This window comes from Arctopsyche grandis, chromosome 4 (genome assembly GCF_051622035.1).
Source record: "Arctopsyche grandis isolate Sample6627 chromosome 4, ASM5162203v2, whole genome shotgun sequence".
Classification (NCBI taxonomy): domain Eukaryota; kingdom Metazoa; phylum Arthropoda; class Insecta; order Trichoptera; family Hydropsychidae; genus Arctopsyche; species Arctopsyche grandis.
Window position 1 is genome coordinate 8,843,766 of NC_135358.1, and position 25,120 is coordinate 8,868,885.

The following is a 25,120-nucleotide window of genomic DNA, read 5'->3' on the forward strand; positions in this document are numbered from 1 at the left end:
CCCACTATCAAGTGGTCACTATGGCGTATGTATATAAGCATAGTGATTTCATCCCTGCATCACTTATGTAGGATAAGCTAACTTGAATAAAAACATTCAATTAACTAGTGACAGCCGGTCAGCAGCACACCACTATCGGTCAGTCTGGAATATATGTAGAACGCATGTAGCAACGAGAAGGCACACTTAAGCATACGGTGGGTTTCATTCCACAAAACATACAAAATTTCAGCTTACTCAGTATATATAAAATACGCACACTTTCCATTGCTATATCGCTTTAACAATCTTATCATTTGTCAAAGTAATCAAAGGAAAAACATTGTTTTTAAATTCATAAGAAATTATCACCTATTCTTCCGACGATTAAAAAATGGGAGGCAAACACAGCAGTTTGTCCGATTGCTAATCGTCAATTTTGTTAATAGTATCTTAACTACAACTAAAATCATACCTACATTATTTTATGTACGACATTAGGATTTTTATTCATAGATCACACCACACGTTTCGGATAAACTCATACTATCACTTTGGCATGGTGTCTCGCATAATGAAAATCACTAACATAAATATCACACATAATTTTAAGATTCATTTTCTATTTTTTTTCAATTTTGTAAAATGTTTTTATTATTTTTTTTATACACAACAGTAACTTTTCCTCCTATTTCCGTCCGATGATAAGACTTCACTTTCCACTCGTAGCCTAACAACACACACACTAGCAACACTCTTAGAATACATACATTTTTTTTTTCATCAACATTTAACGAGTCTTTTCAGATATACACAAATATTACTCGACAATCGAAGAATGTTGACAATTTAAATAAAACTACATAAGTATAAAACTTGTAAAGGAAAACAACGACTGGACAAGGGATATTTTGAATTGCCTCTTCAAATACAATAAAGAAAGTCTTACAACATGAAACTATTTCATATTAATAATAAGTCGACACAAAAATAAACTATAAAGACACGTTGAAAAAACCGTTGCCCAGTAGTAATGGATGTTTGTTTACTATCACAATAAAACAATGCGATATAATGACATATAAATAGTTATAATAATAATAAATATAAATAAAATAACTACAACCTGTTTTCGTTTCTTTATACTTGACATCATCATTACACACTTAAATATACATAAAAGAGATGATGCTAAGAGTGTTGCCAGCGTAGTGAGAGAATCGATGTTTGAAAACATATCTTCTAGCAGGGCGTCGGCGATTATAGTGCGATGATACGAAATTAATTTCATTTATAAGTTCCACTTTGTCCATTACCCATCACCACATTGTTGATTGTCTGTAAATGATGATAACCAGATAAGTTTCAGTCACAGACTACAAATCCGGCATGAGACATCACTATTGCATCAAGGTGACTTAAAAACCCAATCCAAGCGTTGCGCCGTCGTTCACCGACAATTATTTTATTGTGAAATGAAAGCGAAAGCAAAGGAAAGTTTGAGAGAACCGACCGGACAAAAATCGCCAACGTGCAAGACTTTAAAACACATTGAGAATTGAATACGATAATTTAGAAAAAAAACAGCCGTCAAAATCAAAAAGCACAGCAACATCAAAACGTGTAACTGAACATTTCGAATCTAAGTTTAAAGCACACATTTAATATTTGTACGTACACACCGGGATGTTTCGGTGAACACATACATATTCATAAGATTCAAATCACATATATGTATACAGCGGGATCGAAAAAGGAATTTTAGAAGAGATTTAATACTGCGATAGGTGCGACTGATTCAAATTAGAATGAGATGAAAAACAATATTATTATATAATGCGGATATAATATTCATAATGATATGTTGAAAGCAATTTCTTCTTACACAAAACCAAGTTAGTAAATTCTGATAATACAAACCGACAACCATATCTAACATATCTGTGTCCATCTTCGATAACTTTTCCGGCTCATATGACCCAATAAACAAATTTTGCAGATAGATTTATTTCAAAACAAACAAAATATTTAATTCAATATATTCCCAACTAAGCAAACTTGATGATAAATAAAAGATTCTTTTGAACGAGTTAGTCGTGATGTATCAAATGCTCCTACCAAGCATATAGATTCACCTTATTAGCTGATGACAGATCAAAAGCTCTCAAAACCGAGCGTCTTCAGTTACCATGTAATTGGTAATCTTGAATGAGACACGAGGACTCAGTCTTCGTGGATAATTAGACGGACACAGAGATGCTACTTGCGTGTAAATGTTTATAAATGTTAAATAAAACACACCCCCGTTATATTTACATACGAATACTATTCATAGATCTTCATCGCAAAGTTAAATATATGCATTTTTTTCATTAGGTGAAAAAACACTGCCATAAGTACAAACAAATATACATATTGCACTTCTTAGACTCAGTATTTACAAGAAGGTTGTTTGTAAATTGAAGAATTTGCTTGTACACATCGTTTGCAAACATTTAAAAAAACATGACGTAAACCGGTGCATCTCCGTTTATATATAAATATATTGTATTATATATATATATATATATATTTTTTTTTTTTCAATAAAAATGTATGGCAGTTGTCTTATAAGTCACCTTTTTTTATTAGCAATGTTCCCATACCAGATAAAGTGAAAATTAGCCAGAAAGATATAAATATACAGTATACTCAAATACGCATTAGTCATTCAATATGTATTTAAAACAGTTATTCTCAGTTAAGGTTATGTAGAGTTCTACTGTATATTTACATAAATATACAAATAAATACACATATAAATAAATAATAATAAAATAAAAAAAAACACAATATATTATATACGAGGAAAATGGGGCTGCAAAATAAATGGCAAATTAATAACAAATGCACAACGGGAAAAATATGATCGTTTCGGAAACGATCGCTTGATAAGAGCAATATAGAGCATTTACACTGTGTTATATATTATACAATTTAAAAATTCCAATTATCAAAAATAAATATATGTTGTAAATGCTCTATGTATTTACATAGAAACATACTGCAGTATACACACATACAACACGGACATTAAAAATGATCTAATTTTGCAAAATAAAAAAAAACTAATATAAAATATTACGTAAGCATGCAATAATTAATCTATAATAAATATGTATTAGAAGGAGATGAAGCGTTTTGACTACACAAACTATTATTTTGCAATTCGGCACATACAGGACAAGCGATGCATTCTAACCTGCTGACGGGGGGGATGAAAATGTGTTTCTTTCGTGCGTGTTTACAGCCGCCACCTTACAGCATGCCTTACCACAACGCTTAGAAATAATTCCTCGTCCGATTACGGGTTTACTAAAATAAAACGTTTCTATCAACGTGCTGTGTAGATTGAAATAACTAAACTAAATGTTTTTCATTCCTAATAAAATTCTAAAATAATAATAAACACACACACACACACACAATAAACAGATAACTTAAATTGCTAGTTTAAAACAATCAATATTGATGTGTTTAGGAAAGTAACTTGGAATACTGTCAAACATTAATATTAAAATAGTAATAAAAAAAAATGCTCATTGCCATTGAATGAAGTGCTAACAAACGGTTATAAAACCAAGCAACAAGCATTGAATTTAGATGTGTATAAAAATATAAAAAAAAAAACAACTAAATAACGATACTTAGTAGATGATATATAATTTTACATTTTTTTATTTCATAAGTAATGAAATATTTAATTGCCCAAATAAATAACAGGTCCGATTTATTCGCATTTTTAGTAACACACAATTTACCTATATATTTCATAAATTTTTAATTTACGCTTTTGAATTTCGTTTCAATAGTGAGCGTCGAGTATTTGAAAAACTTTATATACAAATATAATATAATCAAAAAAATAAAAACATATTACATATAAATTTCTTAAATTTTATAACAAAAATATAACTGTAAAACTCGTTGAAATAAATTGCGTAAAAACGTATCGTAGGGACAGAATTGAACATGACTCTTCAAATTCAATCAAATAACGTAATCATATGATGAACCATCTACATAAAAAGGATGTAACACTTACATTGTTAACAGTCTTATATATTTTTATAATTAAAATGTGTTTTTTTTCTAAATGTGCATGCACACAAGATAAATCTTAACATCACAGAAAAGTTAAAAAAAATTTAATCATATTACATGATTTATTCAAAAGCGAATACTTCTATGGTGTTAGGAATTATCTTTTTTTTTTTCATTATTGAACGTCTGCTAAACTGCTACAAATGCATGCCATATAGTCACTATACTGTAAAATACTCTTTTTGATAAAAATATATCAATTATTTAAATAAAGATTCTATGATAAAACAGCAGCTAAATGGAAATTAAGGTGGAGGAGGAGGCGGAGGTGGTGGAGGGAGGGGTGGTAATGGGGGTGCTGAAGAAGCAGGAGGAGGGTGTGGATACACGTTTGGTTGCGGGTAAAAATATGGCGGAGGATGATGTTGATACATCACAACGGGTGGGGGGATTTGATGATGGTACAGCATCATAAGAGGAGGTGGTGGGGCAGAGTATCCTGTTGGTGCTCTTTGCTGAAATTCTTGACTGACCTTATGTTGTTGATGGGATTGCTGGGGTGGACGTGGCACTTTGTGAGGAGGTCCGTCCATCATCATCATGGGAGAAGGCCTTTTTCTTGAATTTTCTACCAACTCTTTTGGTATTTTGATCTTCAAAGCCGCTTGCGAAAGATTAGGCGCTGGAGCAGGTACCGGCGGTTCTGTTCTTAGTCTATCTTTTGCAATTTTTATTTTTAATTTGGTTGAAGGAGGTTGTGTTGCATTAACTATAGCTTCTCGAGGTATTGTTATTTTAATGGGGATGGCTATTGCCTGGGTTGAATTTTGCGATTGAGGAATGGGAGGGAGTGTAGAAGTAGTCGTTTCTAAGCCGCGTCTAGCAGCGTTAGCGAAATTCGATTCCGATTCCCGTTTTTTATCTTTATCCTTTTTATGTTTTCGTCTTTCTTCTCGTTTTTCTCTGTCTTTGTGTTTATGTTTATCCTTTTTCTTTTTCTTATCAGCCTTGTGTGGCAGAGATTCTTTTAATAGTGAAGAAACTAATGTTGGATCCGTTTCGACACTGTTTGTGGCTAGTGGGGGTACCACTTGCACTTCTGGCATAGGTGGTTCTTCCACTTTCTTTATAACGATGGGTTCCATTTCTGGAGGCGCTTGAGATATTGAAGGTGGTGATGACGAGAGCGGTGACAATGCCATAGGCAATGAAGTCTCTTTTATGGGTGGTCGTCTAGGCGCAGATGGTTTACGTTGAGGCTCAGGTGAAAACAATGATGGAGGTCTGTGAGTGGGTTGAGGTACTGCCATTTGTATATTTTGTTGAGGAGGCTGTGATGGAACAGGTTGATGCGACTGATGCTGTGATTGTGATTGCTGTTGTTGTTGTTGTTGTTGCTGTTGTTGCTGTTGTTGTTGTTGTTGTTGTGATGATGGTTGCATAATCTGTTGTGGTGGTACTTGAGGTTGTGAGTGTATTCGCGAAGAATGCAAGAGAGCTTGATGTGGCGGATGTTGACTCCTCGACTTTTGTTCTGGCATGGGTTGCATTGGTTGTGACGCTGATATTTGAGGTGGATGAGCTGGTACTGAACTTCTATGTGGAGGACGAGATGACGATGTTGACGATGACGAAGATGATTGGTACGGATGAGGTCGCATTGATACTGCATCTTTGCTTCTATGGTTGGATGATGGCCAGCGATGCTGTGAAGGAGGTTGAGTTTGAGGACGCTGTCCACTAGAGGAACTAGAGGAACTCTGTCTAAGCTGAGAGCTTCCCGACATTTCTGGGGTAGGCCTAGGAATTAAATTAGACGGAGGTAGATTGGATGGCCTTCTTCTATCTTGTTGCTGTTGTCTTTCTTTATACTCTCTGTAATCCATTTTACTAGAAACTGATCCCATTTGGTTTGAGTTTGATGGAATGGACGGACCAAAAAGACCTTGTTGTCTCTTGTCAGTTTCTGGAAACATTTATAATATTTACAAAAAGCTCGTTACAACAACATTAGTAAATATAATAAGTATTTCTAGATTCAAAACAAGCTTACCAGTTTTCTCTAATTCTTCAAGACAAAGTTTCCTCGACTCTTTATCCTGAAATACAAATAAATAAATAAAATCGAATCCAATAAACAATAAAATTATTTAACCAAATACGTAATTAAATACTTACAAAAGCAGAAGCTACGGAATTGCTTGAATGTGAACTACCAGGTTGTTGGGGAGAATTGGTGCCTAGTAATAAAAATGTTGAAGAGTATATTAATGACAAAATTGAAATTTGGCAAACTGTTGATCTTTATAATTTGTATCAAAGAAGAATCAGTGGGGGAATCTTACAGTTTTTACCTTGCGTGTTCGATATCGACATTATCTTCTTTTTGAGACGTGCCGGACAACGGTCGAATATATGCAAGAACTCCGAAGTTAAGTGTTCGAGTAGCTCACTTGTGACGGTTCGATCGACATAGTAGAACCAGTGTTTACCCTCATTAGATTGTGGTATCTATATGCCATTATAATATTTTAGCGATAAATTTTCAACATTTTATACAGAACGTCTTCTAGATAATCACAAGTGTTTCTCAAAGTTTTGTAGATCTTCACACAATGAACCAAGTGCCCATAAACTTTATGCATAAAACTGAATTCAGATTCAATTTAAATCAACAAACCACTTAGTGTGTATATGATCTAGAATCACTCTGAGAAACAAATACCCCTCTCCATAAGGCAAATTATTTTGTATATGATACAAATAAATGAATAAAAAATAAAAAAAATAATGAGAATAGGTAGAAAGTTTACAAAACTAAATGTTACATATAAAATTAGTACGATTGGAGAGCCGAGTAATACTTAGCGGTATGAGTTAATGGAGTGAGCATCGGAGAATCCGTATTTGTTGCAGTCGGTATTATCAATTGGATTGTGTTTTGGTGGAAATGAAATGGTACAAATGCGAAATAATAACAATAATAATAAAAAAAAAAGAGTAAAAACTTTCTAATCGATCGATCGAATCGGTGAAATCTCCGCAAACATAAAACGGTCTGTTTCAGTCAACTTTACAAGGGATGACACCAAATACAAAAATAAACAACAATTATACATTACTTATTTACTCAGAAATTGCCCAGGCTGTACGTTAGAATACACAAATATGCCTAATTGGAATATCGCGCGGTATACATGATGGTCTCACCGCCCAGTTGCTCCATTTCGAAGCGAGGTGAATGCAGAAACACGCTACCACGGTGGGCCTGTACTGCAGGCACATAGTGGTGAGGTGAAGGCTGTTCGAAGCCATGAAATATGATGTCTGTGCAAGGTCCTTTGAAGCTGAAACAAACGAAACGATATTCGTTTACAACACATATATTTTTTTTCATACACATGCATATATGTATAAACCAGGAAGGCCTAACGGATAAACCCCAGTGCGCCTTCCTGGCCAATTATGACCATAGATAAACAATTTTACAGAGCATCATAAAGACATCTATGAATAAATTAGAACTTTGAGAGAAATAGGACAGGGTTGCTAATTTGTTGGAACCGTTTCAATGAAATCTGATAAATTGGCAAACTCTGATAGGAAACGATTGACTTGGAGTCACATATCTGAGGTCTTGCTAGCAGCGACGGGCCATGGATTGAACCCGTGTCCACTAAGTTGAAAGCATTACACGCCAACCACTGATCTATGCTGCTGGTTATATGTAAATAAAGGGTAGCCACAAATCGACCCACAAATCATTCTAAATATTTTAAGTTACACTAAACTTTAGATGTAGATATAAACATATTTAATTTACACTATCCAAGACCTCGGGGGAACGAAATTAAACCCAATTACGCCACTGGCTTTTATGTAAATAAATTAAAACAAATCAAAACATTGAGCAAGGACTACAAATTGGATAATCCTAAATAATTATTATAAAGGACGTTAATTGAACCATCAAATTAGATTATATTAGTCGGTGACTTAGTTATGTGACCAGACCAAATGTATGCAGTGGTATGGAGCATGCCACCAGCCAATTTACTGGTTGCCCAAGCAATAAAGTCAGCCGACCGGCGAGATCAGTCTGGTCAAGGTGATTTTATTGCGAGTGACCAGCATGATCCTCAAAATAAATAGCGTTGTTTGACGGGTGCCACACTCGGTGATTAGTCGCCGGCGACTTCATAGTAACGAAACTATGAACACATGTGACTTTATCGTCACATATTGAAAAATCTTATGGTATTAGCGAGTGGATTCTTGGCCGCTTTTGCTTGCCTGAGTTGAGAGACTAAGAGTCATCACGAGTAATGGTGTTTGGGCGACTGGCTAGCTGACAAAAGTTAATCTAAGCCTCTAAAGTACATTCATAGCCCAGTAAATCAGAAATCGTGGCAACTAAGCCTTTTCGGTTACCGTAGGATTGGTTAGCATGTGGAAATTTGAGTCCGATTTACTATACGATTACAACAACAGCTCTAGAAAGGCTTTGCATCAATAAAAATAAGCCATAAAATAGTTCAAAATGTGATGATGAGAAATAAACATAGTTCTAGTGAGAGGAAATTCCCACCATTGAGAAATTTATACACGGTTTAGTTATTCAGTTCAACGATGAGGCCAAGTTTCGATAGGAAAGGCACTAAAAAGACAAGAACAATCATTTCAATAAAATAAAATACCGTACCTGTTACGAGATTACACAATCGGACTACGTGCGTGTGCGGATGGTCAATAGCTACGTCAAAGCCGAGAGTCTGCAGCAGAACGTTTTCATTGAAAACCAAGTCTTGCGCCTAAAAATGAAAAGCCAACACCGTGAATAGTATGCACTCAAACAACACACACCACGGAATCAGGTTCGCTCGATTAACCTGATCTAAGTAATGTTTCGATTGTGTGTCCAGAGACGACTGACTGTCTCCTCGGTGCAGACAAATGTGAGCAACTTTTATCACGTGCTCCAGTTTCCTGGGTTGCTCTTCGACCTGAAATTAAGCCAATTTGTAAACACGCACAGGACGAAACGAGGAGATTCATACCGTTCGATACTTACCTTGGCCGCAAGAAAGAGTGCTGCCGCCGCCATGGCGTTCCTATGGAATTGGGTGAAAGAGTGAAAGGCATAAAATCGATGCATGTACACTATTGCTGTGTTTATGCAAAGTTGAGATCTGTATATAAATGTAGTTAAGGAATATATCGAACAAAATAAAAACATAATACATTGTAAATTATTACATATAATTTTCCTCATACGTCTAATATGTTGCATATTGGTTAGGAAAATAACCATTGAAAATTAATTCTGTAGACATTTATGGACAAATTAAAATGTGAAGTGAACGATATCGGAACGAAAACCACGTAATCGAGTACCACTCTGTTGATTATATCTACAATGTTTTCATTATCACAACGCTGACTCATTAAACACAAACGTCACATGTTCTAGTTTGTCTTTTGATTCATACTCAATTTATATTTATCGTTGAGTTTTAACAATAAATATAAATTTAGATCGGATCCGTGTTTTACTTCTTCTAATGCCGAATCCGTATTCGGACGTAGACGACTACCATCCATGATATTCCGGAGCCAAAAGAGCTTCTTTCTCCCGAGCCACCGTTTGCCTATTTCCCCCCATGTTATTTCTATTAAATTTATTTATGTATATATTTCTAATCAATATTAGACTTTGTAGATTCAATACGAGTCTTTGATTTAAAGAATATCATTATGATTAATTTCTTAACGAATGGCATACGTCTTGATTAACGCGATAGCCGCTATTGTTGAAAGTGGTCGACTTGGATCAAACCACAACCACAGTAAAGCCTTATTACAATGTTCTTCGTTCACTTTGGCAGCGATAATTTATTTGCCCTGCGTATTTGTTCGGTAGTAAACGATTTGAATAAAAGTTTAAAGCAATAAATCAAATGTTCGTCACGTCTGATAACGAAACGGTTCTCGGATAACGAAACCGTAAACAATAACAATTGTAAATTTCAGGGTCAAACAGAAGAATGAATTTACATACATATATGAATGCATTTAAGAGCATCCATTTCAAGTGCATATAGGAAAGCGAATATAAAAACAGTCTTTGATACGAAATAAACAATTCATTTCAATAAAGCTCATACTAACTTTAAATTACTATGAGTAATGTATAAATGGATAGATGCATTTTCTAATTTCTCTACCTTTAATGCCGTCCTTAGCTGGGTCCTTCTGAATATACATTAATTCATTTTTAAACTTGGCTTTTTTCGGTGACATTGGTTTTACCAATGTTTTATAAACAGCGACCTTAAGCATTGCTATAGGCCGGCCGTGAAAGAACACATTTCTAATTTAATCGGCGTACGCATAGTCAAGTCGTTTCACATTAACATTTTGCAACATTTAGAGCAAACGTCATTACATCTTCAATAACATGGAACGATCCACTCACTCGGACAGTAACCAGTGACGACTTGGTTTAATTGAACCAACGGTTCGAGTTGATAATATATGGGAGATTTACAGAATTCGAATATATTCATCGTGTGTTATTTCTAAAATTTAGGAAATCTTTGTAAGCATTTATGTATGTTAATAATAATTTTGGTACCGGAATGAAAAGTATGTTTTTTTAAATAAATTTTCGTTTAGTGGTGCGGTTTCGAGGTTAAACATCAACCGTCGATTACGTGGATTTCAGGTTAAGCAGTGTTCATATAACATTCCGAGCGACTATATAACCACACTGTCATGCGCCAAAGGCATTGACAAAACGCATGGCGATTTTGACACAACTGAAATAAAGATTGAGGAAGTAAAGCAACGAATAGACCGAGGAAGTATAGGTCATGCGTGTGCGCGTTTTAAAAAGGATACACTTGTAGACGTTGGCCCATATCTTGGATGAGGTTCGCCGCCTGCTGTCTGTAGGCGAGCTCCTTGTCAGCGTCGACGCCACACCTTCGGCTCGGAGAAGCCGAGAGCTGGTCGCGGCTGAAGTACCACTTGTCGGCGCCGGCTTGGGTCGGGGTCGGAGTCGGAGTCGGAGTCGGAGTCGGGGCTTGGGTTTGGCCCCCGCTCCCGCTCCCGCTCCCGCTCCCGCCACTCCCCGTGACTCCCGAAGAGTTGTTGGCGCTCGCGCTGCTGCTGCTGCCGCTGCCGCTGCTGCCGCCCACGCTGGCGGCCGCCATCGCAGCCTCTGCTGCCCCTGCAGCCCCCCGGCGCCTCCGCCCCGCACACACCACACGCACGCACACACACCCACAGCGACAACGGCCACAGCTACACGCACTGCGACCATGTGCGTTGTGGTCTCAACCGCGACTCACGTGTCCAACTGCGTTTCACCACTTTCCCGATACGCATTTACCTGATATGGTCGCCGCCCGCTCCCTCAATATATTTTTCGCGTCGCCCCGACAATTTTTTGCATTTCGACGACCGCCCCACCGTTTGTTTACTTCAACATATTGTTGGAAGAATTTAACGGAGTGAATTGGCACTTTTTATTATGTTTTGAAAACGATAGATTTTATTTACATTTTTTATGTACAGAATTTGGGTGCGAATCACTGCCGTACGCGTTCTGGAAGCGATCGAATTCTAAATTATTCGATTAGGTGCTGATAAAGTAATAATAAAAGAACATCAATATGAAAGGCATTAACGTGCATTTATTTTTAGTATGCGAAATATCGGATCGTAAGTGACTCGACTGAATGAAAGTTTGATACCAAATTAAATAAAATCTTTAGAAAACAATACATACAAGCAGAGCTGCCAAAAAAAGTCTATGCCTTGATATAGTCTATGGCACTACGTTTTCAATTAATGTAAGCTATTTATTTTTTCAGGTTTATTAAATGCTTGTTTTTAGTATAAAATTGAACTTTTATAAAATATGTATAATCCGGGCTATTTCGAAGAGTCAGGCCCTGGTTATTAGCATCGATTGGTACCCCCTTTTTGTCAAGCCTGCACGAATGTTAAACATTAAAATACAGTATAAACTCGATTTTTCGGGTGCGGATTATGTGTGCTTGAAAAAAATTTTTTTTTTTAATTTCAAAGAAAGCGCTCGCATATTCAAAGGAAAAGTCTACTCCAGAACACAAATCATCTAAAGAACGTAATACAATCATGTGTTGTGGAAATGCACCAGGAACTAATCAAATGAAACTTTTAAAAATCGGAAAACAAACAAAAACTGAATCATATAAGGGGACTTCCATTAAAAATCTTCCTGTTGATTATTATAACCGAAAAGGAGCATGGATAGATAGAGAGATCTTCAAAGATTGATTCAAGACTAAATGGGTTCCTGAAATGAGAATATTTTTAACAAATCAAAGAGATGCCACAAAAAACGACGGTAATTTTTTATTGCCAAATGTTACAAGTCCAATTCAACACATGAATCAAGGTGTCATATCATCAATGAAACGGCTTTTTACCGTGCTGTCTTCTCAAAACTCTTGCTGAGGAAGATGATAACTTGATCAATTTATGGAAAAAATGAGTTTAATGGATGCTATACACATAATAGCAAAATCTTCAAATTCGATTCAAATGATCCCAGTTTTCAATGCATGAATGATGCGGATATCGTTTCTATATTTATTTATTTAGTTTTAAGTTAATGTTTGAACCACTGTGACATTACATACGTCCCTAATGCGCCCTAATTGCCGAAAATGATATATATATATATATATATATATATATATATATATATATATCAAATATTGAGTACGGAATATCCGTGTGCGTACTTCCCAACATTAGCCCGGATAATCGAGAGTATACTGTATATGTTTCTGATATCCCTTTGAGTGCTTTAGTCCGTTGCAAGTCCGCCACGAATTAGAATTATTTAGAAATCCAATAGAAAGCAGGTATAAAACCCTAGATCGGTACTCTAGATAATTACCGCCGGGGATTTCGAGTTTTGTAAGGTGTGTTTCGACTTTCTAATATATCTTTCAACAATGTAAAATAAACAAAATAAGTTTAAAAATGAATGTATTTTATCAAAACTAGTTCCATCTTCTTCATTATTGTTAAAATGTAATGCTCTTAAAATTAATAAAAATCGATCGCGTGACATATATTGGGAAAATATTGATGTGTTAAAGAAGTGATGCTTCTTCCAATAATTATCAATTCGGTTTAATCTGATCGTTCCCATGTGCAAAAAGTGACCAAGCCACAATATAAAATACTCGGCAATTTAGGATTTCCATCGGGTATATCTGCTATGGTTATAAATTATGGTGTATACAAGTTTTTATAAACGTAGAAAAAGCAATTTCACCATTTAAATGTATTTTTTTCAATGCTACCTGGAAAGGCCTAGCAGGTAGGATTCTTCTTTATTTTATATATGCATAACGTAAAACGCAAATGAACGTTTTTTAGGTTTTTCAGACTTGTCGGCAAAACGCCGATCACCGTTGTTCGGCATTGAAAAGATTAACCCACGTTAAAATTGAAAATGGTAGATTTTAAGGTTTCACATATTTTGTCCAATTTTTTCATTAGAGTAAATGTATGATTAATGATTCTTTAATCCAAAACTCACAGTTTGAAATCAATTTCTTACATCAATTGTCGGTAACGCGGTGTGGCAACAATTCGGTAGCTGCAGTAATGACGCCGTGTTGCAGACGGCGAGTGGCGGTCAATGGTGAAGGTAATTGGATTTTTGCTGTCGGTCTTTTTCTTCCTAGGCGTGCCTTTTGTGTAATTAGGGCTGCGCCCCTCATATCCCCATTTCTTGTGCAACCATATGAACATCCCGTACGTAACTGCGGATGCCAACAAAGCCTCAAATCTATTCGATAAGCTTAAGCATCACGTTTTACTGAAGTGATGCATACAATATCTCATATATCTGCTTCTTACCACTGCCAGTTATTAAAATATTAAAATAAAATTATAACCACAAACCATTATATGCCTTTTTTATCGAATATGTACTTATCGGATATAATTTATTTATTTATTAATATTAATGTAATATATTATTAAATTTAGAATATATTTTAGTGTACATTATATTGTAAAAATAAATTCAGAATTTTTATTTTAATCTAACTTTTATTCATTTCAGAGGATATCGCCTATTTGAGAGAAACGGTCAAGTGATACTTTGATGAACATTTTATTTCCTTAAAATTCTATGGCACCATCGAAAATGGCGCCAGATGATCCTCAAGCTATTGTAACACCCGAACAACAAAAAATCGACAAAGATGCACTTCGAGCTCAGGTATTCTTCGAATAAACGTATACAACTAAACTTTGACCGAACAAAATCTAATCTAATGTATATTACAGTTACACGATGAAATAGAGAAGAAATCGAAGGCGTGTGGTCACCGTAAATATGCATGCCACCTTCCCAGGTTGCCCGGCTGGAGTCGGTGTCAGCTGCACATATTGGACGAGCAAAATGCTCCATATCGGAGATGCCGACATACCGGAGCTCATCGATGTCTTAATCCAGCGCCTATTCTCAACAGTAAAAAAGACACTGGGTATTTTATTATCACAATGTATGTGTCTGTTGTTTGATATTTATTCAAATCTAATTGAAATTTTGTATTTCCAGGCTTTGTTTTGAACACGCGCGGAATGCTCTCATTCTCAGAATGCGTGCTATGTCAAAACCGGCTCCTAAACCGGGCCCAGAATCTCTCCTACTCTCGCTGCAGCATCATGTTATGTACGTTATAAATGTCCTGATCGTGATTTATGTATATGTGTGTTTATTTTGATGGTATGTTTGATTTCAATAGGCCAGAACGCGTTCGAACCGAATCTTGTGCTTCTCAAGTGTCTGTTGTGAGTGAGGCTTCAGATGCTAATGAGTCACAAACGATTTCAGCTCCTGATCCGTTCAGTGAGATTTCTATTTATTACACGGTGCTAATAATCCATATTTTATGATAACGATTTATATTTTACGGTTGAATTTTGTCGATTTACAGAGCAAATAGATGCTACTGAAATCAATGCATCTATTGGCCCTTCAATTTTGGAATGTTGGAGTTCGTCATCAGATAGTGAAGATGGTGATGAACCTCGTCGAAATACTGGCATCGAAGAAGACTCTTCGGGAGCTGAAGATACACCATTAGACAGCGATCCGTTGCGGTAAATAGATTTCAGCATATTTCATCATGTTATTATTATGTACTATATTATTAGAAACGTTGACGCTGTTGGTGGAAATCATGAACTAGATAGAATCCTTTGAAATGTGGTGTTCCTGGAGAATGTTAAAGATCACTTGGAAGGAATACGTAAAGAACTAAACTGTCTGTAATACGTAAAGAACTAAACAGCTGCTTCACAAAAATTGAGATCTTGTTACTGTAGAGCACTGAAAACTGGAATATTTTGGCCATGTGATTCATGGCCTCAAGTATCGCCTTCTACAAATGATAAAGGAAGGAAAAGTAGAGGGCAAACGGTGGCTCGGAAGAAAGAAGCTTTCTTGACTCGAACTTGAAAAAAATTGTTTCGGCTTGCCCAAGATAGGGAAGAGTTTGCATAGGCGGTCAATAATGTCTGCCTGTGTTAGTCGCCCATGTCTAAACATGGTTATGGCTCAACGAGAAGATATTACGAGGAATTGTATTATTATTTTAGATTTGCTGGTATTTATACTGCAGAGGAAGTAGTCAGAGAAATGGGATCATCTCTTAAACGGCTGCAAGCTTTATATCTTGGACAGTTGAAAGTGTTAACTAGGCGACTGAAGGAAGCTCGTAGGAATTATTTATATTCTCTCAAATCTGAGAAGGAGACACATTGTAGGTTTTCAGTTTAATAATGTTTATTTTTGTTTGTATATGAGTGAGTTATTTTAGGTTTATTGTTATCATTATAGGTAGTATTCATAGTCAAGGTGCAAGTAATAACATTGAAAGGCAACAACTTTCAATTTTAAAATCCACATCATCGTATCGCAAGCGACATGGAGTAGATGCTATTCTGCAGAAAAAATTATATGAAAAGAGATCCAAGGTATTGTATATAATAATAATAATACATTTGGTACTTATTGGCACTAAGGATCCGGTATGCATACAGAATATACAATAGTTACATGAATGACCTTTGGGCATCGCAAATAGCTGTAGTAAAGTGACAGTATAATTTGATAAAGCATTGTGGTACAGTGTACGAACACATAGAAAGTCATTTTGTGGAGTTTATGTGGTGGCATATACCTAATACGATTCATTTGAAGAGATTCTTTCTGCAATAAGACTATACTGACCTTCACCGTAACATATGTGTGTGAAATTCATGGTGATTGGATAAATGCACCCAAGAGAGCCGCACTCTCGATACATCCCAACTTTCTAAGATGCTCAAGAAGAACTAACGTAATAGAATTCCATAAAAAACGTCAAGGGGTATTTGTATGTTATGCGAGGGTGCCAACCAGTAGCGGCTCGTGAGATTTCATAGTGGGGGGGCTGCAGAGATTATTCAGGCTGTAGTAGCTCGTTAACCAAACAAAATTTATTTTCTTTTTTGGCTAGTAGAAATGTGTGTAAGGCAGTGCCCAGTTGCCATTAAAGACGAGCCGCCACTGGGTATGTATGATAAAATGATTTTGGAAATGCGTTTTCGATTTCTATCGATATTGTTCGATGACTTTACTCAAACTGTTTACGACACCTAGAGGCCATTCATGTAACTGTCGTGTATTTGTTAGTGTACATGTGTGTCGATGCCCGAATGCGCCCGTATAACCAATAAGTACCATACATTTAATATATATATATATATATAGTGGTATATTTTTCCTAATATTTTAAAATATGTATAGGTAGTAGATGGTAATGCAACACAAAAATCTTCAAAAGGTCGATGTTGTTTTACGGAAGGCGGTGTGAAATGTCCTCGTATGGCCATGCCGGCTGCTCGTCATTGTTTGAAGCACATATTGAGTGACAGGCATCAGGTATTTAATGGTCGATTTATAAGATACGATTTTAACATTGTAAATTTATAACAGTTCTGTTTTTTGTACGATAGGTCTTATTTAGAAGTTGCGGGGTTAACAAAGCAGGCATTGTATGTCAAGAGCCAACAGCTGCGTTGCATCCGACGGCAACTTGTGCCTTCCATGCAGATCTCTTACCATATCAAACGTATTCTATGAAGGTGCTTTTTTTTTGTATTATTTAAATAAAACAATGTATCCATTGGAGTATTGGGATCAAATGTTAATTAATCTTTTTAGAAATACGAATCTGATTCTGAAGATGGTGGTACTGGTTCTTCGACTAAGGATTCCCTTCATCCACACAAGGCTGTTGAAACTTGACAGTATTCATCGGATGTGCGATGGGTTGTAAAACCGCCTGTTCACAAGTGCCATGTTACCATGATCTAATGGTGTTCTTGAGTTCTTTCCAAATCGAACGCTTAGACATTAACGCTGTTGTTGAATCTTTACGTGATGAAATTTCGACAAGTGTTGTTCTGCATGGGTGTGAATTTTCAACGTGATAACACTTTGATATTTTTCACAGTTAGTTTTATGTGTATTGTGGACCTTTTACCTTCGCTGCTCGGGCTGGATTAGTTCGTATTATTAATTAACCGTATTAGTTACAAGATTTAAGTGAGGATATGTGTATTTGTCATATTCTTGATGCATACGCTGTCCGTTTGCTGGAATAAAATGATAAGCTGCTTATTTTTACGTTCAATTTAAATGGTGTATAAATAAGTTATGTATAAAATGTAATATATTTTATTGATTTAATACAACACACATATTGCTTAAAATTATGTATCATAAAGTATAGTGTCATGTATAAAATATTCTTTTATTTGAGATTCTTTTTTTTTTTATTGATTTGAACTTATTAATAAGCAATATTAATAACTTATAAAAGTATAAATGACTATTTTTTTTCCTTAAATTATCGTAAAAAATTTAATCTTAAAGGTTACATTATATACATGTAAGTGAACTAGACGTCTATTTGGTAGTGAGATGTATAGATTAATAATTCTATTGCTCTGAGAGCTATGTATAAGTCATGGTGACTTAAATCAGTCTATAATAATAATATGTACGATTTCACAACCGTTTGGAATTGTAATAATTCATAATTATGGAAGGTTTTTCGTAATAAATTGGTACGAAACCCATGTTCATACGAATTTTCGTATGAAACTTTTCATTTGGAGTTTGTTTTTAAATGGCTAGTCGTAGAATGTAGTGGTTGTAGAAAAATAATACGATTCATTTTATAATGACCGGCAGAAGGGAACTTTGACATTGTGAATAACCCAAAATCCCAAAGAGTAACCGGGCATTCTAAGTTTGTTCGCAGTTTGCAGTTTCTTTGGAAGAATCCTCGGCAAATCATCATCATATTTGAGCACAACCCCATTCAGAGATATGTTCGTGGACTTTCTATCGGTGGACGAAGTTAATATGTATTCTTCGGTGGTGATGTTTTTACCGATGGCCGTTCCTTCCAATTGGAAATACGTGGCCACTTTTGATAAATTGATAGCAAAAACTGTTACCATGTTTCCTTTAGTGCGTATGAATTTGGCACTGCAATGACAGTATATCCGTTGCAGTTTGTTCTTATCTGAGTCCAATCTGCAATCAATAACTTCATTTCCTACGAGTCTTTTGTATAACAAGCTCACCCACCAGTCAGGAGATGGTGAAAGATCTTTTCCGATCATTGAATAACTGCCTCCGAATAAGCTCTGGCGTACGACGACGGAGATGGCATTCTTCGCGGCTAAACCCAATTTATCCAACCACAGTGGTGATCCGGAGAAACTGTTTGAAAGTCCAGGAGCTCCACCGCCGTAAGCACTGCTCGTTTCACTCAACCACATTGGAATATCGCCTCTGATATTATCTATATTCTCCCTCATCGTATCAATTTGGCTTTTTAATAATTCAAATGTATCTGGATTCCAAAAGTCTTCAAGAGTTGCCTCGCGACCGTTTAAATAGTATTGATGCCATGCAACTGCGTCCAAGTAATCTGATAGATTCGTATTTTCATCGTACTTTTCTAAAGTGGTTAGGAAGTCTTTCATGTACTGGACGCAATCTGGTCGTTTCGGTTGAGGTCTTGTTGTATCGGGACCGACAAGTTTTGAACCCGGTGAATAGTTTTCTATCAATGCTCTTAGATGAACAAAGTCACGAGCCATTTGTTCAGGTGGTACCGTCACGTTGAAGACGTGTCTGAACGAATTAGGTTCGTTGCCTAGTTGCCAGTCTATGTTTTTGGTTATTTCATGCGTCGAAGCAAAACTTAGTAATTGTTCTGTGTTTGTGGAATCCCAATCGGTTCCGTTTCTGAATAAAGCGTTGAGATCAAACAACAGCCTGGAGTTAGTCTTTTTGCAGAAGTCATTAATTTTAATCAAATCGCCACTGCTCATCACAAAGTATGGCAGGAATTTTCCAGCGCAGGATGTGTTGTTTTGTGCGCATTCTTGGATTCTATAATAGATTTCTTCGGGTATAGAGGTTTGGATAGAGTCTTCCATGAAAATTAAACGATCAGATAGCGTACCTCCAAGTCTGATGTAAGCCGGTCCAAGTAGAGAGGTGAGGTTTTGGAATCGTCTTGAATCGAAGGGGACATTGTCGACGCTCGTGGCTATTTGTATTGTGTCGACGCCGAAGCTCAAATACCTGTCAGATGTGACGTGAATTGGTGCTGTCTGTACGTCTATGTAGAGAATGTTGGGGGGCACCAGGTAGATGAGTGATCTTGTGATTAGGTGGACGATTAGCGCGATGGCAAATATCGAAGTGTACGTTAATATTAACGTGTCGCGTCCCATGAAGCGAGAGCGAAACGTCATGCTGGGCACATTTGACAGTTCGCCATTGTCAGCTGCGTAGGTCGCCGTACATGAGATAACAGCCATTACCTTTTTTTTTTTTTGATAAATCTCAATTGTACACATCTCTTAGGGTAAACCGATTATTAGGGTAAACAATCGCTCGCACAACAATCGTTGCTACAAAAATCGCCAATACGGAATATCTGGCACTCGAGTTCTCGTTAGTACAGTATTTCGCGTGGGGAGTTTTCAATTGTTTTCGAGTTTTTCGGTGCCAGATGTTCCATGATCGAGATTTTAGTGACGTGCGCGAGATCGCTTTTTTGCGGAATAATCACCGAACCATCTCATAGTTCTGTTTAAAATTATGGAAAAATCTCGAAATCTGTCTAATCACTCCTAATATTACCATGTGTTCAAAGCGATAAAATTAAAGCCATAAAGTGAATATAAAATCCGAAGAAGTTATTTTGGAGCAAAACGCTATGGAAGAAATAGTGGATCCCAATAATTGTTTGAAAATTGACACCATAGGAAAAATATTCGAGTGTTTGAAATCTGTTAAAAAGCATTTGTAAAAAAACATAATTTAGTAATGCATAGTATGAGGATTCACACCGGATACAGATCACATATACGTATTATCACATATCCGTTTTTGAGTAATTTCCAAATAATTCTTATTTGAGAATACATATTAAGGTCTGTTCATACATAACAGCACTGCACGGCTTCAGCACTGCACGACTCCGTTTCAAATATGTCATTTTATTACATTTCTATTCATATCTACCTACACTTCGCGGTCACGTCACGCTTACGGCACTTTGGCCAAGTGTAAGGCAAAATCGGCTTACTTAAACATTACAGGCCATGACGATACGGCGCAATATTGCTTACGTCGTATTGTCGAGTACTTACAATATGAATGCATACAAGTGCATTCGTAGCTACGCGTCAGAATACAAGTCAGCAAAAATGTTTCGGCGTTTATCGAACGAAAAATTATATATAATCGCGTTTTTGTTGGAAGAAGAAGCTCAAGGAGGCAATAAAAAAGCACGGAGGCGTTTTGATGTGCATCCCATGTTAAAAAATAGAAAAACCGAAGGAGAGTTTTGGACACTGTATAAGGAGCTTGTGGATGATGGACACAATTTTTTTAAATATTTCCGTTAAAAATTAATTTTTTTTTTAAATATTTGCGCCAAAACCATGTCGAAAGATTGAACAGCTGTCAACTGTCACTATCGATAATTGGTCCAAAACAGCAAAGCGGCAGACTCATGGCACGTAATTCGCGTGTATATTTCCACGATGGCCAAAAAAACGGATACGATACGTTGACGGATGTTGCTGTAAGGTATGAACAGGAAATGTCGCGTACTGCTGAAAGCCTGCCGTGGCGTAAACGTGACGGTTGGTATGAATATACCCATACAAAATGTACCAAAGAATACTTTTCGTACGGCCGGATACCTGCTGAAGTCGGTACGTGCTGACTAGGTATGAACAGACCTTTAGAATTCAGACTGGGGAAAAACCGTATAAATGTAAGGAATGCTTAAAATCTTTTATTTCTAACTTTGTATTAAGGAGTAATATGAAAATTTACTATAAAAAGACACTATACAAATGCGATAACTGTTCAAAATCATTTATTTTCAAATGCAGATTAGTTGTAGATATGAACATTTACACTGGAATATAACTACTATATGTGTTAAATCAATTCAATTTAGTATTATTAATCAATTAAATGTTCCAAATGTCTTTAAATCAAATTAAGTAGCCCATGTAAAAATTTACACTGGGGAAAAATCGTAGTTTGTAAAATATGTTTTAGGTTATCTATGTCTCAATTGGAGGAACACATGAAAATTCACACCGAGGAAAAATCTTACAAATGTGAGGCGTGTTTTAAAACTTTTACAGTTAGTCATATGAAGATTCACCCTAGAGAAAAATCATGCAGATGTGAGACATGTTTAAAATTGTTTACATTTGACACCCAATTAGCAAAACACATGCATATTCACACACGAGAAAAACAATTCAAATGTTATTCTTGTTCAAAATTGTTTTTGCCTTCATTCAAATTATTAGACCACACTAATATTCACACCGGGGATTAAATCGTACAAATGTAGTGCGTGTTAAAAATCATATGCAGATAAGGCTACCTTAATGGTACATAAGAGAACTCATACTGGGGAAAAACCATACGAATGTAACAGTTTGAAACCGTTCATGACTATGTACATACATCCATATTGAATTACTATATTAAGACTCACAATGAGAAAAAAGCTCAAAAATGCACTTGTTCAAAATCATTCTTGCGAAAATCCTAGCTTGAAAAATACGAGAATTTATTCTGCAGAGAATATTTGAAGAACGAGACCTATTTAATGTAGTTTATTATTGAATTTCTCAAATATGTCTAATTTAAATAATAAGATCTGTGTTCGTATTTTCTTGATGTGGTAGGTAAAATGTTAGCAAAAACTTGCATTAATTTTAGTAGTATTTTTTTTAAATATAAATACGTAAGAGGAATGATATACTTATTTATTTATGTATTGAGATCAAAGAAAGCATTAGATTTTAAGTTTTTTGGTTACATTCATATATACATACATATAATTCAGCAGTTAAATTCCTATATTATGTACTAGTGGGTTTACCCGGCTTCGCTCGGTATATGTAATATAAACAACTTAAAAATTGCAAAATAATCTAAGAGTTAATATTCATTTGTTTTTTTATTAAACTTATTTGAATCGAAAAAAAAAAATTCAACGATGTCGATATCGTCGTCATAGAAACTTTGATTTATTTTCGATGTTCCCAACAAACCTTGCATAGAAAGTCTCTTTCGAAATTATATATTAGATATTGTTAATTGATGATTGGTCAGCGCTAGTTGTCAATAAATAATATATTGTTTTTTAAGTTGTTGTTGGGGAAGTGAGGGAGAGGGTGGGGAGCGTCTGACATGTGCTCCTGATACTGACCGCCTAGCAAGCGTTGCAACGGCTGACGTCAGCGTCAGATGCGCGGGAGCGTACACACATACACATCCGCGAAGATACGCAAACACACACACATTTGTTAATATGTAGGTACATAATATAATTTTTTTAATTTAGCTCACCAATTTTAAAATTTCTTCTTTCGAATTTTAATCGTAATAAGTTTCATTAAAACTTCTATTCTGTAGGCAAGTATCTTTAGGAAATGGTCCATTAGGTCTATGAGGCGGAAAACTCATTATTAAACGTTTGGTTTCATTAGAAACATCTTGATTGATGTAATTTCCAAGATATTTGTGGCAACGTTCATCAAATCGAGTGTATCAGATATTTTGTTAATGTTTTCATCTATATTATCATCATCTTCAATTATTTTGTCTGAAAACCTTTGATCTTCACGTTGTTCGGAATCTACATACATGGGTTGTAATAGTATCACTAATACCTTCTTCCTCTTCTCCTTCTTCAACAATTTCAGGTAACTGTTCGTGTATTTCAAAGTTTTAGTTTGATTGGGTCTCATTACTAGGCTTTTCTATGTTTCACTTTGCAAACGATTGAGCAAAAATTCCTACAGTCTTCCGATCGTTTTGAAACTTTGCCATTTTGCGCGGCTTGGTATATATAAATATAAAATAAAATAAAAGGAAAATTTAAACAAAATATCAATAAAATAATTACGAATATATAAACTATAAATATAATATACATATATGTGTATGTACAACAATGTTTCAGATTTCAATTATAATTATAATCCCGCCCTAAATAACAGTCTTAGTGGAATGTCTGGTAATGATGCAATGATGTTTAAGATTTCAATCAAAATTATGATCCTGGCTTAAGTTAATGTAATTAAATATATTACTTAAAACCTTCGGTCGCTTTAAGTAATATATTCATGTACGTATGAAATGATATAAAGGCATGAGATTTATGGCCCCTTATCGTCGTGGGCCAATGGATAAAAGTAATTTTGATAAATTTATATACACACATATGTCCAACTGCTGTTGACATTCAAATTCAATTTCAAGGAGTCAAATTCGATATAAATAATGAATTTGATAATACTTTCTGAATGAAATCTTTTTTTTATTATCATTATATCTTCGTTTTCGATGGTGCATCTTAAGAATATACATATAACTTTATTCGCGTGAATCGAATCCATTGAATGGAGTGAATCGAGGTTCACTTTCGAACCTTGCTTCTTACGTATTGATATAATACAATTTCTTTCTCGTTCCGTAATAGGCCAGACCAAGCTCAAATCTTCCGGGTCGAGATTTATTTATCAGAAACGGGTGGGTAGACGAGGAGGAGAGAGGGAGGGAATGTGGTGGAAATGCTACTCAACTTTTCCAATTTTCGTGGCTTCCGAGCGAAAACTTCGGCGAGAAAATTCTGTAATTGATCCATTGTGCAATAAAATCAAATTAAATGCGAAACGGTATAATTTCTTGGCGAATAGAAAGTTATCGTTCGAATCTTTCCTATATCATTTTCTTTATTTCAAAGTCGCATTAGAATATCTAACAAAAATATGTTCGAACTTGAGAGGCTCGTAGTTCAGTGGTAGACAAGCATTATATCTTGAGACATGAATTGAAAATTGGAAATAATATCTTGAGAATATTTTTTAATGCTTCTCATTCGAATTGTTATGATTGCATTAAGTTGTAGTAAAAAAAAAAATACAATGTTTGACGTTCATCGAAAAGTTAGCTACGCCATTTTTCAATTCCAAGAAAATTCAATTGTTTTTATTTTCAAACAAAAGACGATAGTAATATTTAATTATTTTCCTTATTATTTACTAATGTTTTTACGTGACTTCGCTCGGTATTTGTAATATAAACCGCTTAAAAATGGCTGAATTAATAGTAAATATTTGATTAAATTTATTTGAATAGTTTTTTTAATTTAAATTTACTTGAAAATTCATTTGTTTATTTATTAAATTGGACGTCACGGATTCTACGAACCAAACAAACATACATAAAAAGTCTCTTTCGAAATTATATATTAGGTATTATACTATTATGACTGACAAGAGCAATATTTGTTCGTACTATAATTGTTTTGTAATCAACTGTTTACATTAGAAAATGGGGGGGGGGGGGGAGATGGTG

At 35.4% G+C, this 25,120-nt stretch overlaps 3 protein-coding genes across 8 annotated transcripts; 1 reads left to right on the forward strand and 2 right to left on the reverse strand.

Annotated features, from left to right (window-relative positions):
* Positions 1 to 644: 644 nt before the first annotated feature.
* Positions 645 to 11,484, reverse strand: CycT (Cyclin T). Of its 6 annotated transcripts, none has more exons than XM_077430070.1 (10): positions 10,963 to 11,484; positions 9,134 to 9,251; positions 8,952 to 9,065; positions 8,765 to 8,873; positions 7,273 to 7,409; positions 6,417 to 6,573; positions 6,241 to 6,302; positions 6,116 to 6,161; positions 4,596 to 6,028; positions 645 to 1,317 (listed from the first exon to the last, which is right to left on the reverse strand). In XM_077430070.1, exons 1-10 carry the CDS (start codon positions 11,274 to 11,276, stop codon positions 1,267 to 1,269), a joined length of 2,541 nt encoding a protein of 846 aa, XP_077286196.1. In that variant the 5' UTR covers positions 11,277 to 11,484; the 3' UTR covers positions 645 to 1,266. The 6 variants fall into 6 exon arrangements, with proteins under 6 accessions (XP_077286196.1, XP_077286195.1, XP_077286198.1 ...); XM_077430069.1 differs by having other exon boundaries at positions 6,408 to 6,573; XM_077430072.1 differs by lacking the exon at positions 645 to 1,317 and adding an exon at positions 3,219 to 3,333.
* Positions 11,485 to 13,724: 2,240 nt separating this feature from the next.
* On the forward strand, positions 13,725 to 18,301 carry dgt1 (KAT8 regulatory NSL complex subunit dim gamma-tubulin 1). Its single transcript, XM_077430252.1, has 11 exons — positions 13,725 to 13,777; positions 14,198 to 14,356; positions 14,425 to 14,624; positions 14,699 to 14,812; positions 14,886 to 14,989; positions 15,078 to 15,243; positions 15,742 to 15,905; positions 15,983 to 16,119; positions 16,934 to 17,068; positions 17,143 to 17,271; positions 17,351 to 18,301. Exons 2-11 carry the CDS (start codon positions 14,267 to 14,269, stop codon positions 17,432 to 17,434), a joined length of 1,323 nt encoding a protein of 440 aa, XP_077286378.1. The 5' UTR covers positions 13,725 to 13,777; positions 14,198 to 14,266; the 3' UTR covers positions 17,435 to 18,301.
* Positions 17,848 to 20,019, reverse strand: LOC143911378 (heparanase). The gene has a single exon (XM_077430250.1). The coding sequence runs from the start codon at positions 19,966 to 19,968 to the stop codon at positions 18,370 to 18,372; it is 1,599 nt and encodes a 532-aa protein (XP_077286376.1). The 5' UTR covers positions 19,969 to 20,019; the 3' UTR covers positions 17,848 to 18,369.
* Positions 20,020 to 25,120: the final 5,101 nt, after the last annotated feature.